At 40.6% G+C, this 24,208-nt stretch overlaps 1 protein-coding gene and 1 long non-coding RNA gene across 2 annotated transcripts in view; one reads left to right on the top strand and one right to left on the bottom strand.

The window, feature by feature from the left end:
- The window catches only part of ccdc88c (coiled-coil domain containing 88C), a 93,858-nt gene that overhangs the window by 40,233 nt on the left and 29,417 nt on the right, over positions 1–24,208 (bottom strand). Inside the window, exons 4-6 of the mRNA XM_051938922.1 lie at positions 5,847–5,916; positions 5,272–5,330; positions 2,599–2,682 (exon numbers count right to left, since the gene is read on the bottom strand). Coding sequence (XP_051794882.1) covers positions 2,599–2,682; positions 5,272–5,330; positions 5,847–5,916 — 213 coding nt within the window. The remainder of the gene's footprint in view (positions 1–2,598; positions 2,683–5,271; positions 5,331–5,846; positions 5,917–24,208) is intronic.
- LOC127531808 (uncharacterized) lies at positions 12,363–23,952 on the top strand. Its single transcript, XR_007938920.1, has 3 exons — positions 12,363–13,451; positions 15,788–16,030; positions 23,360–23,952. It is a non-coding gene; the product is annotated as an uncharacterized LOC127531808 (long non-coding RNA).

The following is a 24,208-nucleotide window of genomic DNA, read 5'->3' as shown; positions in this document are numbered from 1 at the left end:
GGGTACTGTTCCTTAACATCTGTCTTGTCTTTTAACAAATAAACATGGAAGTCTCAATCTCCCATCTGTGGAAATTCTGCAATTCGTCGTCCCCATAGTAGAATCTGATTGGGCTAGAAAGCATTTAGATTTTCTGCACCTGATGCTGAGAATAAATTACAATCTCAACTTCAATTTCAAGCCCTTGCTCCACTGAATGATTTTAAAGTTCTGGTGGAATCTTTAGTCCACTTTGTCTGTGTGTAAGTTTCATATGTGAACAAGTTTAACGTTATTAATTCTATCTGTTGTTTAATGTTTTTTTTTCTTTTAATGTGACGATGCTGCAGGTCTCCCTTGTAAAGGAGGATCTCAATGGGACAAACTTGGTTAAAGAAATGATAAATAGAATTATGTATCACAAAGGTATGTTTAACCACATGAATTAATACACCCCCAGTATTTTCCTTGCTTCATTAGGCAGCTTTAAATTCAGGTTTAAAATGAAAACATCTCATGGATTTCTCCCAACCCAATCGTTTTACAGCTGGACCATTAATTAAATCTAACATTACATTTTGCATATTCATTAGCTCTTAATCTGGCTGGATGTGTCTGACACATTTGGAAACCGTGGGACAGGAATTAGAAATAATGAAGCTGTGAGTGCCTGTTCAGGGACTAACAATGGACTCTTTAACCCTCCTGTTGTCCTCATTTACAGGCACTAAAAAATATTGTTCCCTCGTCTGAAAAAATCCAAAAATTCAGCAACAAATTTCCCAGATTTTTTTTTTAAAAATTGCAAAATCTTAAGGAAGAAAATTCCAAAAATTCCTTAAAGTTACCTTAAAAGTTTTATTTTAAAAAATTACCAAATTTGGCAAGAAATGAAAAACTTGAAAAGTAAACACATAAATAAAATTGTAAATATTTTCAAAAAACTAATTAAAATCTTCAAAAACAAATTCTAAAAACATTTAAAGTGTGTATCAGTAAAAGTTCAGTTGTATATCACCAAGTTCAGCTGTTGGTGTCAGTAAAAGTTCCAATATTGTCTTTAAGAACAATGGTTTGGTTGATTTTTTCTGAATGTTCTTCAAGAAATGTTTTTTAACATTTCTTTTTCTCTAACAAAAAATGTTAAAAAAAAAATTTCCCCAAAATTTTGAAAATGTGGAAGTTTTCACTGTGAAAATATATATATATATATATTTTTCCCCACATTTTCAAACTTTAAAACAGGTCGATTTGAGCCGCAGTACAACACAAGGGTTAAAGGAGGATGACAAGGTTAACCAGCTGTGGAACATCAGCATCCAGTTCATCCAGAACAGACCTGAGGCTAGGCTGGAGTAAACAAACAAGTGGTCTGAAAACAGGAAAGAACCACATTTATAACAAAATGAACACAGTTTTTAGATTGATTACTCCTGACTAATGTGTCACGGTTATTTCATGTCAGCTGATCCTGGACATGATTCAAACAGAATGAAGATAAAACAATGCACTTAGTGTGGCATCTCAGCAGGTCATCTCGAGGAGATCATTATGAGCAGACCTAAAGGAACAACAAGCAATTATTTTTACTCAACCTTGCATCCATCTTAAATTTCCCTCGGGATTAATAAAGTATCTATCTATCTAGAAAAACACAAACCCCAAACACCACATTTAACTGAAATGTCTTGTCCAACATTTATTTTTCAGTGTTGATATATTTGCTCATGAGGTGTAACAAGCACACAGTGTTGTGGGTGAGATCATGCAGGAGTGACTTCAGATAAATGCAGCAACATCAGAGCCAATGTAGCTCTAAGTTAAGTTATTAACCTTTGTGTCGTCCTGCGGGTTAAAATTGACCCGTTTTAAAGTTTGAAACTGTGGGGGAAAAAAAATATTTTCACAGTGAAACTTCTGATGTCCACATTTTCTACATTTTTGGGAAATCTTTGAACATTTTTTGGTGGAAAAAAAGGAATGTTAAAAATGTTTCTTTAAGAACATTCACATAAAAATCAACCAAAATCCAGCAAATTTCGCTGGATTTTGGTTGATTTTTATGTGAATGTTCTTAAAGAAAACATTAGAAGTTTTACTGACATATATGGAATCATTTTAGATATTTTTATGATTTTTTTGTGAAGATTTTTACTCATTTTTGGAAAATATTTCCAAGCATTTTCTTGCCAAATTTGGGGGATTTTTAAAAGAAAACTTTTAAGGGAAAATTTTAAGGAATTATTGGAATTTTCTTGGAATTTTTTGGTTTTGCAAATTTTCAGAAATTTTTATGCCTGTAAATGAGGACAACAGGAGGATTAAGAAGAAAATTACAGTGATAAATGGAAAACTTTTGATTATCAGAACCAATATTTGGCCCACTCCTAGAACTAACAATGATGGTGAGAATGCTGCTCTGAGTTAAGAAGAATAATGCTCGATCATGGACGTTCACTAAGGAACCACCTCCCAAACGTTAAATAACCAGGACCTACACATCACGTGATGCAAACAAACTGAAACACATGATACCAGCTGTCTGTGAACACCAGACGTCATCAGGAGCTAATAAGGATGGCAGGATGTGTTTGACAGAATCTGAAATGTTCTACTGACCTCCTGTATGTGAGAGACGATGGCAGCTTGGGTCTCAATATCCAGCAGTTTGATCTTCTCTATCATCTCCTCCTTACGCTCACACTGAGGATGCACACAGAGAATTTAAAAATAAAACACACATCTGAATAAAACCTGCTCTCTTTGTTGGTGTCAGTAGATCAGGAGGGGAAATGGGAAATAAAGTTTCACGCACAACGTCAGATTGTTTAGGAAATTGTTGGTGTGCAGGAGAAAGATTTTTTCAGACATCAATAACATGCTTATGTGGCTTTGTCTGTCTTCCCATTCATTGTTCCCTCATGGCCTCCCTCTTTCCTGGAACCAGTCTAACCAGTACAGGTAGGGAGGCAGACAAAAGGAGGCCAGACAGAAAGACAGGGAGGGAATTAGCATGGAGGGAAACAGAGGAAAACAAGGGAAAGATACAATGAAGAAACTGTTAGATGGGTTCACAGTCATGGGAGAGGTAGAAACGACACTAAAACACCTCAAACATGAATAACCCCTCCCTTTATTTACAGAAGACCCAACAGGTAACCGATTAACTCCTAACTCACCACATCTGGACGATTCTAAACTAACACTGAGGGAGCAGAGGATTTACAGAGGAGGGATGCATTGTTAGAAATATGACCCAGACACTTCTGTGTGTCGAAAAAACTCGCTGCACTATTTCAGGATCAATCAACAGGTTTCACAGGATTTGGCGTCCCTTCCTAGATTTCTTTAACAAACCTGCAACAATAATTTCAGAGTACCCCCCTCCCGTCCCATGTGTGTGTGTGTGTGTGTGTGGGATGTTGTTTTTTTTTTTTTTCTTATGGGGTGTGGGTAAGTGAGTGGGTGGGTAGGTGTGCACTTTGTTGTTGTGTTCCAGCACTACCGTTCTCTTGACTGAGAGTGCCGCACATGTTAAGGGTAAAAAACAAAAAGAAAAGTTACTTTGTTAGTGCCTGATGTTTTCATGTTGAACTGTGAAATCTCAATAAAAAGACCTTTGAAAGAAAGAGAAATATGACCCAAAAACATCCTCCTTCTTAAACTGAAATCCCTCCTGTGTATGTTTGTTGGTGGCGTGTTAGAAGGACAGAGCTCCCGCTAGATCAGAGGTGTCCAACATGAGGCCCGTGGGCCAAAAGCGGTCCTCCAGAGGGTCCGATCCGGCCCTCAAAGTGTAAAAACACCAGAGAAGACGTTAACTGCAGATTGTAAATTAGTAGAACTATAAATTCAAAATCATTTCTAGACCATGAGAAGTTGTACTTGTCATACTAGATTGTTCATTGTTCTTTTGAGATTTTTTGTCTCATTTTTGTAATATTTTGTCCTGCTATTGTTGTTTTTTGTTTTTTTTATCTGATATTTGCAGTTTGTCTCATTTTTTTACATTTCCGGTCTTGTTTTTGGCATTTTGTCTCTTTTTTTGTCTCGTTTGTGTTGTTTGTCTAACTTTTTTGTCGCTTTGCAATTTTTTTGTCTAATTCTTTGTCTCTTTTTTTGTTTCGTTGCATGTCGTTTGTCTAATTTTTTTGTCAGAGTGTTTGTCACTTTTGCCATTTTGTGTATTGTTTTTGCCAGTTTCTGTCCAAAAGTAAAACACTAGATTGTTAATTGTTCTTTTGTCATTTTTTGTCTCATCTGTGTAATATTTTGTCTTGTTTTTGTTGCTTTTTGTCATTTTTTGTCTGATTTTTATCGTTTGTCTCATGTTTTCATCATTTTGCGTTTCCTTTTTGTGTCATTCTTTTAATTTTGTTTCACTTTATTGTTTTATCATTTTTTCATTTTATGTCTCGTTTGTCCATTTTTTGTTGCTTTGTAACTATTTTGTGTAATTTTGACACTTCTTTGTTTTGTTTCATGTCGTTTGTCTCATTTTTTTTTGTCATTTTGTTTCTCACTTTTGTCGTTTTGTGGCTCATTTTGGTAATATTTTGTCTTGTTTTTGTTGTCTTTTTTTAAAGTAAAATCCTCCAATGTTGTTCAGTTCCAGATAACTAAATGTTGTGTTCCTTTGTAGACACTCTGTGATCTGGAAGTTGTAATGTGGAAATGATAAACTGAGGCTGAATGTTGATGAAATGTAATTTATTTTTCTTCAGATACTCCAGGTTGTTCATGATGTTTAGTAGAAATGTAGGTCATAAATTTGTGAATATTTTCAGAATGTACTTTTTGCACTAAAACAAAGGAAAAACTTGGCGTTATTTATCGGTTCTTATGTTGTGATTGTACTGGTGCAGATCACTGGAGATCAGATTGGGTTGAATGTGGAACCTGAACTAGACTGAGTTTGACTAGACCATCCCTCCTGTTAGAAAAAACAAATCACCTACTGCACCCAGTCTGACTATAAATTAATTTTCTGGTTTAAGCTGGTAAGCTAATTAAATCAAACAACTGTAAATGTCCTCGAGCAGCTCTCAAGTTGCAAAACTGTTCATATTAAAAAAACCGCCATTTGTTTCCCGCAGTACTGCTGACTAATTACTGCAGTAAATCAGCGATGTGTTTTTAAATCCTGCAGTCCCACCCACATCCAGTCCCACCCCACACCTCATCAGTTAGCGCAACCAGCAGCTGTGCTCAGACATGCAAAACTGAAAAGAAACAAACGCAGTTCCTGGGAGAGGCTGGGAGAGCTGCTGTGTTTAAACCTGTGTGGGTTACCTGCACTGCACAGCCCAGGATCAGCAACAAAAGTCTTTTCAGCTCCTCCATGCTTTTGGCTGTGGGAAGAAAAACACAGAGACACACAGTACATCAGGATCGGTACGTCAGCAGTCAGGATACGGCTGAATAAGGAGAAGAAAAGGTTAATAAAAGTCACACAGCGAGTCTTTGATCATAATGTTCTCAGAAATGATCTGAGTGAGAAATGATAGTGACTGGAGTCCACCTGAGGCAGTGAAACCGTATCCAACACCAGAGCTAATCACACACTGCTGACTACAGACCCTCCATTATTATCCATCCAGCTGTAATTTAACAGTAAAAGCAAACTGTTGAACCAACCCCTGATCTGGCAGAAAAAATTCTAGTTTAAGAAGAAGCTATTGTTTGAAATCATTTAATAGCAGCAGCAGAAGAAACATGTTGTTTACCTGTTTTAATGCCAGCCTTAGGAGCTGTTAACAGCATGAAGATGGTAGGATAGCAACAATCCACACACGCTTTACTGCAGTTAGTGATTAATTATAGTGTTTTATGCATACGGGACTGATTAACAACAAGGTGTGTGTTACCTGATATGGGGTCCTTGGCGATGCAGAGGATGTTGGGAAGGGGCATGACTATCAACTGCTGTAAGGTCTCCTATAGCACAGATGGAAAGGTCGGGGAAGAGGATAAATTAATTCCAAGTCCTGTAATGATGATGACAATTGTGCATTTTTAACCTGTAGGATGACTAGAAACCGTACAGAAAAAGTACAGGCAGCTGAAAAATGCTAGATTGGTCTGAAATCCGTGAATAAAAATATGCAGATACATGGAAAAATGTGTGCGGCGGCGGCGGCGCAGCGTGCGGCGGCGCAGCGACTTCCAATTGCTGGGCCGTTTACAATCGAACGACAGCTTGTTAACGTCGTTAGCAAGCTATCGTTAACGTCGTTACCATCTCGCGGGAGTATCAGCGACAATAAAGTGTTCAAACTTGAAATGAAATCCGCGGAAAATTCCCATCCCTGAGTACAAATTCAAGTATCTGCAGAAGCGTGTGAAAGTAGCGCCAAAACGAAGCTGAGAGCTGTCTTTCTGGTCAAATTGGACGTGTATGGTGAGTAATTCAATGGTAAAAGTGGATGGTGGTATGGTAGAATGGTGTGGGAGGGTGTAGTGACTGTGACAGTGCATGTAGATGGTAATTTGCCAGGTGTATAATGAGAGAGGGTGGATGCTGAGCTAGATTTGGCTGTTACTATGAGAGTATGGTAGGTTATTTCATGGATTATGGTATTACATACCATAATCCATGGTATGGTATGCATAAAATATTCGGTCCAGTAAAAACTATTTCGGTCCAGTAAAAAATTACTGTTTACTGGTCCACGGTCCAGTAATAGATTGTGCCCATTCGCGCAGACTGAAAGCTTGACTCATTTAAACACACAAAGATAAAGATGAATGCATGAAAACTTTCTGACATTTATTTGCAGGACTTGTCAGCTGGTAGATGATTCATACTCCTGTGGAACAAAGGTACGTTTCCATGGACTTTAACCTCCAGGGTAAAGCCGTATCGTTTCTAAAAACTTAAACTGCATCATTTTTAGAAGGCTGCACCACTAAAACCAAATCAAACACTAAAGGAGAAGACGAAAAGAAGATATATTGTGTTTCATTTGGTACAGGTGCAGATTTAGAGCACGTTCAGAGCAGGTTAAAGACAAACGATGTCACCGACTCATTGTTTCAACCCTGTTGTCGTCCTGCGGGTCAAACTGATCTGTTTAAAAGTTTGAAAATGTGGAGTAAAAATTTATTTTCACAGTGAAACTTCTGATGTCCACATTTTCAACTTTTTTGGGAAATCTTTGAACATTTTTTGGTGGAAAAAAGAATTTTTCTTTCAGAACATTCAGAAAAAAATCAACCAAAATCCAGCGACATTCGTTGGATTTTGGTTGATTTTTTTCTGAATGTTCTTAAAGAAAATATTAAAAGCTTTACTGATATATATGGAATCATTTTAAATATTTTTAGGATTTTTTGGGGAAGATTTTTATTCATTTTTTGAAAATCGTTACATTTAAAAAAAAATTATTTCTTGCCAAAATTGGGGATTTTTTAAAATAAAATTTTAAGGGAAATTTTTAAGGAATTTTTTCACTGATTTTTACGTGAATGTTCTTAAAGAAAATATTAGAAGTTTCACTGATATATATGGAATCACTTTAGATATTTTTAGGATTTTTTTTTGAAAGATATTTACTAATTTTTTGAAAACATTTACAAGAATTTTCTTGCCAAATTTGGGGGATTTTTTTTTAAATAAAACTTTCAAGGGAAACTTTTGAGGAATTATTGGAATTTTCTTCCTGAAGGTTTTGCAAATGTGGGGAATTTTTTTGCTGAAGTTTTGGATTTTTTTCAGACATGAAAAAAAACAAACATTTTTTTGGTGCCTGTAAATGAAGACAACAGGAGGTTTAAGACTGTTATTTACTGTTTGGATCAGATGGAGATAAATCTCACTCTGGCCTGCTGATATAATGGTAAGGAGAGTTACTGTGCCAAAAAATTCTCCCAAATATCAACAAATATTGTTAATTTTGCCCTTACAGTTTACAGCTGTTACAGACTAAATCTGTAAGGTATTTATATTAAAAATAGCTGAGAAATGAATGATTAAAAAAACATCAACTGGACAACACAGTGCCAAATCATCACCAGTGCAAATAAGAGGAATCAGAAATGTTAAATATCTCAACAGCAGCTTGTTTAGTGTGGTGGATAGTGACATGAACCGGTGTGAGTGTCTGCCTGTTGCTCTTCTTGATTTTACAGGATCAAAAAACCTTTGTAGAACCAAATCAAAGTCCAACAAACAACTGAGTCAAACACATGTGCCAGTGTGTATAGTGTGTGTGTGTGTGTGTGTGTGTGTCTGTGTGTGTGTGTGTGTGTAGAGGCATGCAGCCAACAGGAAACACCCTGCTGTCGTCAAATTGTGTCTGTGTCAGGAAAGAAAAAGCCACTAGGAGGGAATGCTTTCCATTCCAGAACATCCTCTCCTGTCTCCCAAACACACCTGACTATACAGACAGACCAGAAAACAGACGACAGAAAGCGCTGAAACGCTGCTCCTAGTGAGTCCATCCCAGAAACCACTGAACCAGAGCTCCAGAAGAGGCAGCGTCTTCATGAAAACGTGTAATTTGTCTGCCAAGGCGAGTTGTTTGAGGATGAGGAAACACTGCATGTGAATAAGGTCACATCACGTTTAGGGAAAGGTCTTCAGGGCGGCAGAAACCAGAACACTGCAAAAACTCAAAATCTCACAAAGTCTACTTGTCTTATTTCAAAATGTTTCATCCCACTTGATTGAAGATAATTCACTTAACAAGCAACATTTCAGTAAGATGGAGGAACTTGTTTTAAGAGAATGCATATTAAATATCTTGTTAAGTCAAACAATCTAGAAATTATCTTGTTATGAGTTGAATTTTAGAAAACTCAAAATAAGCTTAACCCTCCTGTCGTCCTGTGGGTCAAGTTGACCCGTTTTATATCTTTTCACAGTAAAACTTCTGATGTCCACATTGTCAACATTTTTGGGAGATCTCTGAACATTTCTTGGTGGAAAAAAATAAATTTTAAACAAAATGTTTCTTTAAGAACATTCACAAATAAAAATAGAAGTGTTACTGATCATTTTAGATATTTTTAGGATTTTTTTTTTTTACAAGATTTTTACTCATTTTTGAAAATATTTACAAGAATTTTCTTGCCAAATTTGGGGGATTTTTTTTTAAATAGAACTTTTAAGGGAAACTTTTAAGGAATTATTGGAATTTTCTTCCTGATGGTTTTCCAAATTTTCTGAAATTTGAGGAACTTTTTGTTTGGATTTTTTTAAAAATTTTTTCAGACAAGGAAACAATATTTTTTGGTGCCCGTAAATGAAGACAACAGGAGGGTTAAAACGTCTCAAATTAGGAGGTTACATGAAAGCAAAAATCTTTTTTTAGCATATCTGGCTTATTTTAAGACAACTAAGCTTGACAAGCCTGGAAAAATAGAGCTTAAAATAAGTTTTCACAGCTAATTTTAAGATCTCAATATTCTAAGTATTTCAACGAATCTTACCAAGCCATGTTTCACTTGTTCTGTTGGCAGATTTTTTCACTTATTTCAAGGTAAAAGTTCCTTGAAATAAGTTTTTTTTTTTTCTTGTTTTGAGAGAGGCATTGTTTCCAGTGAACTGACCTCCGGCTGATAAGAAGGGAAATGTAACTACAGGAGTGTGGCTCTGTTTGTGTAAAAATGGGAGTTTTCTAGGAGGGAAGTATCTGTCAGCAGCAGGGAGGAGCTGGCTGCAATAATACACTCAAACATACCTGCTCAGCCTCATGCAAACCATGCAAATTTACATGCTGAAAACTGAAAACAACCATTCATACTGCTGGTAAGACTACTGTATATTTACTGCCACAGCCTAATGAGATGCAGGGCTCATTTCTACAGTGTCATCTGCTAAACAGGCAAATAAACGCGCTATCAGATTACCACGTTTACAACCAGCTGCTAGAGCAATACCTGCAGATACCGTTACACCGCTCTATACAGCAGCAGGTAACGTGATCGCAAACAAGTCTTTGTCTCCTACACACACACACACACACACACACACACACACACACACACACACACACACACACACACACACACACACACACACACACACACACACACACACAGAGTGAATAAAACATGTGAGCTGACGACCAGCTGTCTTTAAGGCAGAGTGAGACTTCTTTCTTAAAACACCATCAGTCTGCACAAGTTTCTTTATGTCAAGGGTGTCCAACATGAGGCCCGTGGGCCAAAAGCGGTCCTCCAGAGGGTCCAATCCGGCCCTCAAAGTGTAAAAATTACAGAGAAGACATTAACTCCAGATTGTAAATTAGTAGAACTATAAATTTAAAATCATTTCTAGACCATGACAAGTTGTTTGGATCAGAAAGTAAAATACTAGATTGTTCATTGTTCTTTTGTTGTTTTGTGTCTCGTGTTTGTAATATTGTGTCTTGTTTTGTCTGTCTTTTCTCATTTGTCTCATGTTTTGTTTCTCATTTTTGTCGTTGTGTTTCCTTCTTGCATGAGATGATCTTGTTCCTAAAGATGAAGTTGGATTTTACAGCGTTGTTTTCCAGTCGTTCAATAATAACAATTAGCAGTGTTGGTCAGTTTAGAAAATATTATCTATAATACCTAACTATCTGAATCTCTACTCGTCCCCCTTACTGATGAATCTCTCTCTCGTCTGTGTAACACTTTGTGAGGCCACACAGCATGAAGGCTGCAGGGAATACATGTTAAAAAGTGTCTGCTCTGGAGAGGACACAGCACTTATAAAAGCATGACTGTCACATGTAGTAGTGGTAAAGCAAGAGCACTACATTCATGAAGGACAAAGCAGTGGAGACAGGAGATGGTCTTCCTACAGCAGGGGTGTCAAACTCATTTTAGTTCAGAGGCTAAATTCAACAAAGTGTGATCTCCAGTGGACCACTAAAATCACAGCATAATAACTCTATAAATAACCACAACTCCTCATGGTTCCTTTGTTTTCGTGAAAGAAAGTATGCCCTGAAAATGTTCACATTAAAGGAATTATCTTATTATAAAACATCATGAACAACCTGAAAACAAAAAACAGAGACAAAACCTGGACAAAAAGTTACCAAAAAATAGACAGACGACACAAAACCAGGACAGAAAGCGACTAAAACGATACACAAAACAACAAAAAATGCAAAAACGCAAAATGACAAAAATAGGACACAAAAATACAAGCGAGGCAAGGAGACACAAAACAACAAATGACAAAAAACAACAAAAACAGGACAAAATATTACAAAAACGAGACACAAAACGGCAAAAGCAAGAAACAAAATGACAAAAAAGGAGACAAACGACTCCGAAACAAAAGAGACAAAAAAGTTACAAAGCAATATTAAAATTAAAGCTGCAAGCAGCGATGGACGGGTCCTCGCATCCACGCTGGTCGTGAATCCACGCACGTCCACCAGGTGGCGCTGTGACTCAGAGTGTATGTCGGCCTCTGAGTCGCATCTGGACCAGAGTTTAATCACACGTAAAATTTCAGCCAGATTGGAGCATGTTCAGACTAGTTATACAGCATTTCCTGCTCATCCACCACCAGGTGGCGCTGCAACTCAGAGTGTATTTCAAACAGTGGATGTGATGAGGGCTGGACTCTGATCACTCATGAAAAGTTTCAGGCTGATTTGATGATGTAGAGGCCAGTTATACAGCATTTACTGTCCCTCCAACAGGTGGCGCTGCGACTGAGAGTGTCTGTTGGCCTGTAGATGTGATCAGGATTGGATTGTGATCACACATGGAAAGTTTGAGGCAGATTGGAGCATGCAGAGGAGAGTTATACAGCAGTTGATGTTTCATGGCGAAGCATCAAAACGCTGATGGTCGCCATGGCCACGCCATTTGGCTTCTGGTTAAACTTTTGATAACTTTTCATCACCAAGTCCTGCTGTGTGGACTGACAAAATTTCAGGTCTCCTGGAATTATCCCCGAGGAGGTATTAACTCTCAAAAATGAGAAAAATCATCAAAAATCTCACAATTAATCCAAGATGGCCGACTTCCTGTTGGGTTTAGGACATGGCTCCAAGAGGCTTTTTTGTGCGTCCTGATGTGCTCTATAAGCCTCCCAAATTTCATGGATGTAGGTGAAACGTGCTGGGGGGGCTGTTTGTTAAAAATACTGTAGGGGGCGCTATAGCATGTGCAGTGCCGAGATGCATACAGTGTTGTTCCTTGGGTCAATGGTGATGTGTGTGGTAATTTTTGTGAGCATTGGAGTATTCCTAACCTGTCAGAAAGGGCTTTGTTTTTCATGGCGATATTTGGTTGCTACGGCAACAGCGTTGCATGAAATGTCACACCCTTCACAGTGTGTGATTGTCAAGAGGTGAAGACTCGACTGACCAATTTCCAGCATGATATCACCAAGTTTGGGGCCATTGTACCTGAAAATATAAGGCCTTAAACTTACTATTACCAACAGGTGGCGCTATGACTTTTCCAAAATTTATGAGTGTGGATGTGTTCAGACTGGACCTGGTATCCAGCATGTGAAGTCTGAGGCAGATAGGATGTTGTTCAGCTGAGATATGAATCGTTAAATTTTCATGGCGAAACATCAAAATTGGTTTGGCCGCCACAGACACGCCCTTTGATGACAAGTCACCATTTTCACTGGGATGCATCATCAATGTGTTTAGGCTGTTGTCACTGCATTTGAAGTGAATATGATCAACCGGGTAACAATAGGGCATGAAAGTGTAAAAGATGTCTATTTCCTGAAACCACAAGGTGGCGCTATGACTGTCAATGAATATCCCTATGTGGATGACATCAGGACAGGACTGTCATCATACATGTAAAGTTTCAGGCAGATTGGAGCATGTTGAGAAGAATTAGACACCACTTCCTGTTTCATGGCGAAGGATCAGTTGTTTGAGGCTCCGCCATGGCCACACCTTTTGGCTTCTGGTTGAGTTTTTGATAACTTTTCATCAGAAAGGTCTGGTGCATGTACTGGCCAAATTTCAGTTCTCTCAGACTTATCCACTAGGAGCTATAAATTTTGACAAATGTACAGAAAATTCAAGATGGCCGACTTCCTGTTGGGTTTAGGGTGTGGCTGTGATTGACTTTTTGGTGTGTCCTGATGTGGTGCATATGCCCACCAAATATTGTAGCTGTAAATAAAACATTGTGGAAGTTGGCCTAATGACCACTTTTTCAATTTTGCAGGTGGCGCTATAGAGCCATTTTTTCACACATATGCGCAACTCCCATAAAATATCAAATTTTTCGCCAGTCCTGATGTGCACGCCAAATTTCACGCGTTTTGGTTCATGATAAGGCCGCCAAAAAGGCAAGTCATTTCCCGAGGAGCGATTAAGTTTGAAAAATTTACAACAAATTGAAGATGGCCGACTTCCTGTTGGGTTTAGGGCGTGGCTGTAATTGACTTTTTGGTGTGTCCAGATGTTCTGCATATGCCCACCAAATATTGTAGCTGTACATGAAACATTGTGGCAGTTGGCCTAATGACTACTTTTTCAACTTTGCAGGTGGCGCTATAGAGCCATTTTGCCACGCACATGCGCAACTCTCATAAAATATCAAATTTTTCGCCAGTCCTGATGTACATGCCAAATTTCACGCGTTTTGGAGTATGATAAGGCTGCCAAAAAGCCAATTTACTTTACGGGAGAAAAAAAAAATAATAATAATAATAATAATAATTAAAGCTGCAAGCAGCGATGGACGGGTCCTCGCATCCACGCTGGTCGTGAATCCACGCACGTCCACCAGGTGGCGCTGTGACTGAGAGTGTATGTCGGCCTCTGAATCGCATCTGGACCAGAGTCCAATCATACATTTAAAATTTCAGCCAGACTGCAGCATGTTCAGAGCAGTTATAGAGCATTTCCTGTCTATCCACCAGGTGGCGCTGTAACTCAGAGTGTATTTCACACAGTGGATGTGATGAGGGTTGGACTCTGATCACTCATGAAAAGTTTCAGGCTGATTTGATCATGTAGAGGCCAGTTATACAGCATTTACTGTCCCTCCATCAGGTGGCGCTGCGACTGAGAGTGTCTGTTGGCCTGTAGATGTGATCAGGATTGGATTGTGATCACACATGGAAAGTTTGAGGCAGATTGGAGCATGCAGAGGAGAGTTATACAGCAGTTGATGTTTCATGGCGAAGCATCAAAACGCTGATGGTCGCCATGGCCACGCCATTTGGCTTCTGGTTAAACTTTTGATAACTTTTCATCACCAAGTCCTGCTGTGTGGACTGACAAAATTTCAGGTCTCCTGGAATTATCCCCTAGGAGGTATTAACTCTCAAAAATGAGAAAAATCATCAAAAATCTCACAATTAATCCAAGATGGCCGACTTCCTGTTGGGTTTAGGACATGGCTCCAAGAGGCTTTTTTGTGCGTCCTGATGTGCTCTATAAGCCTCCCAAATTTCATGGATGTAGGTGAAACGTGCTGGGGGGGCTGTTTGTTAAAAATACTGTAGGGGGCGCTATAGCATGTGCAGTGCCGAGATGCATACAGTGTTGTTCCTTGGGTCAATGGTGATGTGTGTGGTAATTTTTGTGAGCATTGGAGTATTCCTAACCTGTCAGAAAGGGCTTTGTTTTTCATGGCGATATTTGGTTGCTACGGCAACAGCGTTGCATGAAATGTCACACCCTTCACAGTGTGTGATTGTCAAGAGGTGAAGACTCGACTGACCAATTTCCAGCATGATATCACCAAGTTTGGGGCCATTGTACCTGAAAATATAAGGCCTTAAACTTACTATTACCAACAGGTGGCGCTATGACTTTTCAAAATTTATGAGTGTGGATGTGTTCAGACTGGACCTGGTATCCAGCATGTGAAGTCTGAGGCAGATAGGATGTTGTTCAGCTGAGATATGAATCGTTAAATTTTCATGGCGAAACATCGAAATTGGTTTGGCCGCCACAGACACGCCCTTTGATGACAAGTCACCATTTTCACTGGGATGCATCATCAATGTGTTTAGGCTGTTGTCACTGCATTTGAAGTGAATATGATCAACCGGGTAACAATAGGGCATGAAAGTGTAAAAGATGTCTATTTCCTGAAACCACAAGGTGGCGCTATGACTGTCAATGAATATCCCTATGTGGATGACATCAGGACAGGACTGTCATCATACATGTAAAGTTTCAGGCAGATTGGAGCATGTTGAGAAGAATTAGACACCACTTCCTGTTTCATGGCGAAGGATCAGTTGTTTGAGGCTCCGCCATGGCCACACCTTTTGGCTTCTGGTTGAGTTTTTGATAACTTTTCATCAGAAAGGTCTGGTGCATGTACTGGCCAAATTTCAGTTCTCTCAGACTTATCCACTAGGAGCTATAAATTTTGACAAATGTACAGCAAATTCAAGATGGCCGACTTCCTGTTGGGTTTAGGGTGTGGCTGTGATTGACTTTTTGGTGTGTCCTGATGTGGTGCATATGCCCACCAAATATTGTAGCTGTAAATAAAACATTGTGGAAGTTGGCCTAATGACCACTTTTTCAATTTTGCAGGTGGCGCTATAGAGCCATTTTTTCACACATATGCGCAACTCCCATAAAATATCAAATTTTTCGCCAGTCCTGATGTGCACGCCAAATTTCACGCGTTTTGGTTCATGATAAGGCCGCCAAAAAGGCAAGTCATTTCCCGAGGAGCGATTAAGTTTGAAAAATTTACAGCAAATTGAAGATGGCCGACTTCCTGTTGGGTTTAGGGCGTGGCTGTAATTGACTTTTTGGTGTGTCCAGATGTTCTGCATATGCCCACCAAATATTGTAGCTGTACATGAAACATTGTGGCAGTTGGCCTAATGACTACTTTTTCAAGTTTGCAGGTGGCGCTATAGAGCCATTTTGCCACGCACATGCGCAACTCCCATAAAATATCAAATTTTTCGCCAGTCCTGATGTGCATGCCAAATTTCACGCGTTTTGGAGTATGATAAGGCCGCCAAAAAGCCAATTTACTTTACGGGAGAAAAAAAAAAAAAAATAATAATAATAATAATTAAAGCTGCAAGCAGCGATGGACGGGTCCTCGCATCCACGCTGGTCGTGAATCCACGCACGTCCACCAGGTGGCGCTGTGACTGAGAGTGTATGTCGGCCTCTGAATCGCATCTGGACCAGAGTCCAATCATACATTTAAAATTTCAGCCAGACTGTAGCATGTTCAGAGCAGTTATAGAGCATTTCCTGTCTATCCACCAGGTGGCGCTGTAACTCAGAGTGTATTTCACACAGTGGATGTGATGAGGGTTGGACTCTGATCACTCATGAAAAGTTTCAGGCTGATTTGATCATGTAGAGGCCAGTTATACAGCATTTACTGTCCCTCCATCAGGTGGCGCTGCGACTGAGAGTGTCTGTTGGCCTGTAGATGTGATCAGGATTGGATTGTGATCACACATGGAAAGTTTGAGGCAGATTGGAGCATGCAGAGGAGAGTTATACAGCAGTTGATGTTTCATGGCGAAGCATCAAAACGCTGATGGTCGCCATGGCCACGCCATTTGGCTTCTGGTTAAACTTTTGATAACTTTTCCATCACCAAGTCCTGCTGTGTGGACTGACAAAATTTCAGGTCTCCTGGAATTATCCCCTAGGAGGTATTAACTCTCAAAAATGAGAAAAATCATCAAAAATCTCACAATTAATCCAAGATGGCCGACTTCCTGTTGGGTTTAGGACATGGCTCCAAGAGGCTTTTTTGTGCGTCCTGATGTGCTCTATAAGCCTCCCAAATTTCATGGATGTAGGTGAAACGTGCTGGGGGGGCTGTTTGTTAAAAATACTGTAGGGGGCGCTATAGCATGTGCAGTGCCGAGATGCATACAGTGTTGTTCCTTGGGTCAATGGTGATGTGTGTGGTAATTTTTGTGAGCATTGGAGTATTCCTAACCTGTCAGAAAGGGCTTTGTTTTTCATGGCGATATTTGGTTGCTACGGCAACAGCGTTGCATGAAATGTCACACCCTTCACAGTGTGTGATTGTCAAGAGGTGAAGACTCGACTGACCAATTTCCAGCATGATATCACCAAGTTTGGGGCCATTGTACCTGAAAATATAAGGCCTTAAACTTACTATTACCAACAGGTGGCGCTATGACTTTTTCAAAATTTATGAGTGTGGATGTGTTCAGACTGGACCTGGTATCCAGCATGTGAAGTCTGAGGCAGATAGGATGTTGTTCAGCTGAGATATGAATCGTTAAATTTTCATGGCGAAACATCGAAATTGGTTTGGCCGCCACAGACACGCCCTTTGATGACAAGTCACCATTTTCACTGGGATGCATCATCAATGTGTTTAGGCTGTTGTCACTGCATTTGAAGTGAATATGATCAACCGGGTAACAATAGGGCATGAAAGTGTAAAAGATGTCTATTTCCTGAAACCACAAGGTGGCGCTATGACTGTCAATGAATATCCCTATGTGGATGACATCAGGACAGGACTGTCATCATACATGTAAAGTTTCAGGCAGATTGGAGCATGTTGAGAAGAATTAGACACCACTTCCTGTTTCATGGCGAAGGATCAGTTGTTTGAGGCTCCGCCATGGCCACACCTTTTGGCTTCTGGTTGAGTTTTTGATAACTTTTCATCAGAAAGGTCTGGTGCATGTACTGGCCAAATTTCAGTTCTCTCAGACTTATCCACTAGGAGCTATAAATTTTGACAAATGTACAGCAAATTCAAGATGGCCGACTTCCTGTTGGGTTTAGGGTGTGGCTGTGATTGACTTTTTGGTGTGTCCTGATGTGGTGCATATGCCCACCAAATATTGTAGCTGTAAATAAAACATTGTGGAAGTTGGCCTAATGACCACTGTTTCAATTTTGCAGGTGGCGCTATAGAGCCATTTTTTCACACATATGCGCAACTCCCATAAAATATCAAATTTTTCGCCAGTCCTGATGTGCACGCCAAATTTCACGCGTTTTGGTTCATGATAAGGCCGCCAAAAAGGCAAGTCATTTCCCGAGGAGCGATTAAGTTTGAAAAATTTACAGCAAATTGAAGGTGGCCGACTTCCTGTTGGGTTTAGGGCGTGGCTGTAATTGACTTTTTGGTGTGTCCAGATGTTCTGCATATGCCCACCAAATATTGTAGCTGTACATGAAACATTGTGGCAGTTGGCCTAATGACTACTTTTTCAACTTTGCAGGTGGCGCTATAGAGCCATTTTGCCACGCACATGCGCAACTCCCATAAAATATCAAATTTTTCGCCAGTCCTGATGTGCATGCCAAATTTCACGCGTTTTGGAGTATGATAAGGCCGCCAAAAAGCCAATTTACTTTACGGGAGAAAAAAAAAAAAAATAATAATAATAATAATTAAAGCTGCAAGCAGCGATGGACGGGTCCTCGCATCCACGCTGGTCGTGAATCCACGCACGTCCACCAGGTGGCGCTGTGACTGAGAGTGTATGTCGGCCTCTGAATCGCATCTGGACCAGAGTCCAATCATACATGTAAAATTTCAGCCAGACTGTAGCATGTTCAGAGCAGTTATAGAGCATTTCCTGTCTATCCACCAGGTGGCGCTGTAACTCAGAGTGTATTTCACACAGTGGATGTGATGAGGGTTGGACTCTGATCACTCATGAAAAGTTTCAGGCTGATTTGATCATGTAGAGGCCAGTTATACAGCATTTACTGTCCCTCCAACAGGTGGCGCTGCGACTGAGAGTGTCTGTTGGCCTGTAGATGTGATCAGGATTGGATTGTGATCACACATGGAAAGTTTGAGGCAGATTGGAGCATGCAGAGGAGAGTTATACAGCAGTTGATGTTTCATGGCGAAGCATCAAAACGCTGATGGTCGCCATGGCCACGCCATTTGGCTTCTGGTTAAACTTTTGATAACTTTTCCAACCAAGTCCTGCTGTGTGGACTGACAAAATTTCAGGTCTCCTGGAATTATCCCCTAGGAGGTATTAACTCTCAAAAATGAGAAAAATCATCAAAAATCTCACAATTAATCCAAGATGGCCGACTTCCTGTTGGGTTTAGGACATGGCTCCAAGAGGCTTTTTTGTGCGTCCTGATGTGCTCTATAAGCCTCCCAAATTTCATGGATGTAGGTGAAACGTGCTGGGGGGGCTGTTTGTTAAAAATACTGTAGGGGGCGCTATAGCATGTGCAGTGCCGAGATGCATACAGTGTTGTTCCTTGGGTCAATGGTGATGTGTGTGGTAATTTTTGTGAGCATTGGAGTATTCCTAACCTGTCAGAAAGGGCTTTGTTTTTCATGGCGATATTTGGTTGCTACGGCAACAGCGTTGCATGAAATGTCACACCCTTCACAGTGTGTGATTGTCAAGAGGTGAAGACTCGACTGACCAATTTCCAGCATGATATCACCAAGTTTGGGGCCATTGTACCTGAAAATATAAGGCCTTAAACTTACTATTACCAACAGGTGGCGCTATGACTTTTTCAAAATTTATGAGTGTGGATGTGTTCAGACTGGACCTGGTATCCAGCATGTGAAGTCTGAGGCAGATAGGATGTTGTTCAGCTGAGATATGAATCGTTAAATTTTCATGGCGAAACATCGAAATTGGTTTGGCCGCCACAGACACGCCCTTTGATGACAAGTCACCATTTTCACTGGGATGCATCATCAATGTGTTTAGGCTGTTGTCACTGCATTTGAAGTGAATATGATCAACCGGGTAACAATAGGGCATGAAAGTGTAAAAGATGTCTATTTCCTGAAACCACAAGGTGGCGCTATGACTGTCAATGAATATCCCTATGTGGATGACATCAGGACAGGACTGTCATCATACATGTAAAGTTTCAGGCAGATTGGAGCATGTTGAGAAGAATTAGACACCACTTCCTGTTTCATGGCGAAGGATCAGTTGTTTGAGGCTCCGCCATGGCCACACCTTTTGGCTTCTGGTTGAGTTTTTGATAACTTTTCATCAGAAAGGTCTGGTGCATGTACTGGCCAAATTTCAGTTCTCTCAGACTTATCCACTAGGAGCTATAAATTTTGACAAATGTACAGCAAATTCAAGATGGCCGACTTCCTGTTGGGTTTAGGGTGTGGCTGTGATTGACTTTTTGGTGTGTCCTGATGTGGTGCATATGCCCACCAAATATTGTAGCTGTAAATAAAACATTGTGGAAGTTGGCCTAATGACCACTGTTTCAATTTTGCAGGTGGCGCTATAGAGCCATTTTTTCACACATATGCGCAACTCCCATAAAATATCAAATTTTTCGCCAGTCCTGATGTGCACGCCAAATTTCACGCGTTTTGGTTCATGATAAGGCCGCCAAAAAGGCAAGTCATTTCCCGAGGAGCGATTAAGTTTGAAAAATTTACAGCAAATTGAAGGTGGCCGACTTCCTGTTGGGTTTAGGGCGTGGCTGTAATTGACTTTTTGGTGTGTCCAGATGTTCTGCATATGCCCACCAAATATTGTAGCTGTACATGAAACATTGTGGCAGTTGGCCTAATGACTACTTTTTCAAGTTTGCAGGTGGCGCTATAGAGCCATTTTGCCACGCACATGCGCAACTCCCATAAAATATCAAATTTTTCGCCAGTCCTGATGTGCATGCCAAATTTCACGCGTTTTGGAGTATGATAAGGCCGCCAAAAAGCCAATTTACTTTACGGGAGAAAAAAAAAAAAAATAATAATAATAATTAAAGCTGCAAGCAGCGATGGACGGGTCCTCGCATCCACGCTGGTCGTGAATCCACGCACGTCCACCAGGTGGCGCTGTGACTGAGAGTGTATGTCGGCCTCTGAATCGCATCTGGACCAGAGTCCAATCATACATTTAAAATTTCAGCCAGACTGTAGCATGTTCAGAGCAGTTATAGAGCATTTCCTGTCTATCCACCAGGTGGCGCTGTAACTCAGAGTGTATTTCACACAGTGGATGTGATGAGGGTTGGACTCTGATCACTCATGAAAAGTTTCAGGCTGATTTGATCATGTAGAGGCCAGTTATACAGCATTTACTGTCCCTCCAACAGGTGGCGCTGCGACTGAGAGTGTCTGTTGGCCTGTAGATGTGATCAGGATTGGATTGTGATCACACATGGAAAGTTTGAGGCAGATTGGAGCATGCAGAGGAGAGTTATACAGCAGTTGATGTTTCATGGCGAAGCATCAAAACGCTGATGGTCGCCATGGCCACGCCATTTGGCTTCTGGTTAAACTTTTGATAACTTTTCATCACCAAGTCCTGCTGTGTGGACTGACAAAATTTCAGGTCTCCTGGAATTATCCCCTAGGAGGTATTAACTCTCAAAAATGAGAAAAATCATCAAAAATCTCACAATTAATCCAAGATGGCCGACTTCCTGTTGGGTTTAGGACATGGCTCCAAGAGGCTTTTTTGTGCGTCCTGATGTGCTCTATAAGCCTCCCAAATTTCATGGATGTAGGTGAAACGTGCTGGGGGGGCTGTTTGTTAAAAATACTGTAGGGGGCGCTATAGCATGTGCAGTGCCGAGATGCATACAGTGTTGTTCCTTGGGTCAATGGTGATGTGTGTGGTAATTTTTGTGAGCATTGGAGTATTCCTAACCTGTCAGAAAGGGCTTTGTTTTTCATGGCGATATTTGGTTGCTACGGCAACAGCGTTGCATGAAATGTCACACCCTTCACAGTGTGTGATTGTCAAGAGGTGAAGACTCGACTGACCAATTTCCAGCATGATATCACCAAGTTTGGGGCCATTGTACCTGAAAATATAAGGCCTTAAACTTACTATTACCAACAGGTGGCGCTATGACTTTTTCAAAATTTATGAGTGTGGATGTGTTCAGACTGGACCTGGTATCCAGCATGTGAAGTCTGAGGCAGATAGGATGTTGTTCAGCTGAGATATGAATCGTTAAATTTTCATGGCGAAACATCGAAATTGGTTTGGCCGCCACAGACACGCCCTTTGATGACAAGTCACCATTTTCACTGGGATGCATCATCAATGTGTTTAGGCTGTTGTCACTGCATTTGAAGTGAATATGATCAACCGGGTAACAATAGGGCATGAAAGTGTAAAAGATGTCTATTTCCTGAAACCACAAGGTGGCGCTATGACTGTCAATGAATATCCCTATGTGGATGACATCAGGACAGGACTGTCATCATACATGTAAAGTTTCAGGCAGATTGGAGCATGTTGAGAAGAATTAGACACCACTTCCTGTTTCATGGCGAAGGATCAGTTGTTTGAGGCTCCGCCATGGCCACACCTTTTGGCTTCTGGTTGAGTTTTTGATAACTTTTCATCAGAAAGGTCTGGTGCATGTACTGGCCAAATTTCAGTTCTCTCAGACTTATCCACTAGGAGCTATAAATTTTGACAAATGTACAGCAAATTCAAGATGGCCGACTTCCTGTTGGGTTTAGGGTGTGGCTGTGATTGACTTTTTGGTGTGTCCTGATGTGGTGCATATGCCCACCAAATATTGTAGCTGTAAATAAAACATTGTGGAAGTTGGCCTAATGACCACTTTTTCAATTTTGCAGGTGGCGCTATAGAGCCATTTTTCCACACATATGCGCAACTCCCATAAAATATCAAATTTTTCGTCAGTCCTGATGTGCACGCCAAATTTCACGCGTTTTGGTTCATGATAAGGCCGCCAAAAAGGCAAGTCATTTCCCGAGGAGCGATTAAGTTTGAAAAATTTACAGCAAATTGAAGATGGCCGACTTCCTGTTGGGTTTAGGGCGTGGCTGTAATTGACTTTTTGGTGTGTCCAGATGTTCTGCATATGCCCACCAAATATTGTAGCTGTACATGAAACATTGTGGCAGTTGGCCTAATGACTACTTTTTCAACTTTGCAGGTGGCGCTATAGAGCCATTTTGCCACGCACATGCGCAACTCCCATAAAATATCAAATTTTTCGCCAGTCCTGATGTGCACGCCAAATTTCACGCGTTTTGGTTCATGATAAGGCCGCCAAAAAGGCAAGTCATTTCCCGAGGAGCGATTAAGTTTGAAAAATTTACAGCAAATTGAAGATGGCCGACTTCCTGTTGGGTTTAGGGCGTGGCTGTAATTGACTTTTTGGTGTGTCCAGATGTTCTGCATATGCCCACCAAATATTGTAGCTGTACATGAAACATTGTGGCAGTTGGCCTAATGACTACTTTTTCAACTTTGCAGGTGGCGCTATAGAGCCATTTTGCCACGCACATGCGCAACTCCCATAAAATATCAAATTTTTCGCCAGTCCTGATGTGCATGCCAAATTTCACGCGTTTTGGAGTATGATAAGGCCGCCAAAAAGCCAATTTACTTTACGGGAGAAAAAAAAAAAAAAAAATAATAATAATAATAATTAAAGCTGCAAGCAGCGATGGACGGGTCCTCGCATCCACGCTGGTCGGTGAATCCACGCACGTCCACCAGGTGGCGCTGTGACTGAGAGTGTATGTCGGCCTCTGAATCGCATCTGGACCAGAGTCCAATCATACATGTAAAATTTCAGCCAGACTGTAGCATGTTCAGAGCAGTTATAGAGCATTTCCTGTCTATCCACCAGGTGGCGCTGTAACTCAGAGTGTATTTCACACAGTGGATGTGATGAGGGTTGGACTCTGATCACTCATGAAAAGTTTCAGGCTGATTTGATCATGTAGAGGCCAGTTATACAGCATTTACTGTCCCTCCAACAGGTGGCGCCGCGACTGAGAGTGTCTGTTGGCCTGTAGATGTGATCAGGATTGGATTGTGATCACACATGGAAAGTTTGAGGCAGATTGGAGCATGCAGAGGAGAGTTATACAGCAGTTGATGTTTCATGGCGAAGCATCAAAACGCTGATGGTCGCCATGGCCACGCCATTTGGCTTCTGGTTAAACTTTTGATAACTTTTCATCACCAAGTCCTGCTGTGTGGACTGACAAAATTTCAGGTCTCCTGGAATTATCCCCTAGGAGGTATTAACTCTCAAAAATGAGAAAAATCATCAAAAATCTCACAATTAATCCAAGATGGCCGACTTCCTGTTGGGTTTAGGACATGGCTCCAAGAGGCTTTTTTGTGCGTCCTGATGTGCTCTATAAGCCTCCCAAATTTCATGGATGTAGGTGAAACGTGCTGGGGGGGCTGTTTGTTAAAAATACTGTAGGGGGCGCTATAGCATGTGCAGTGCCGAGATGCATACAGTGTCGTTCCTTGGGTCAATGGTGATGTGTGTGGTAATTTTAGTGAGCATTGGAGTATTCCTAACCTGTCAGAAAGGGCTTTGTTTTCATG

The sequence above is a fragment of the Acanthochromis polyacanthus genome, chromosome 1 (assembly GCF_021347895.1).
Source record: "Acanthochromis polyacanthus isolate Apoly-LR-REF ecotype Palm Island chromosome 1, KAUST_Apoly_ChrSc, whole genome shotgun sequence".
NCBI lineage: Eukaryota > Metazoa > Chordata > Actinopteri > Pomacentridae > Acanthochromis > Acanthochromis polyacanthus.
The sequence above is the reverse complement of the archived record's forward strand: the minus strand, read 5'-3'. Positions and strand labels throughout refer to the sequence as shown.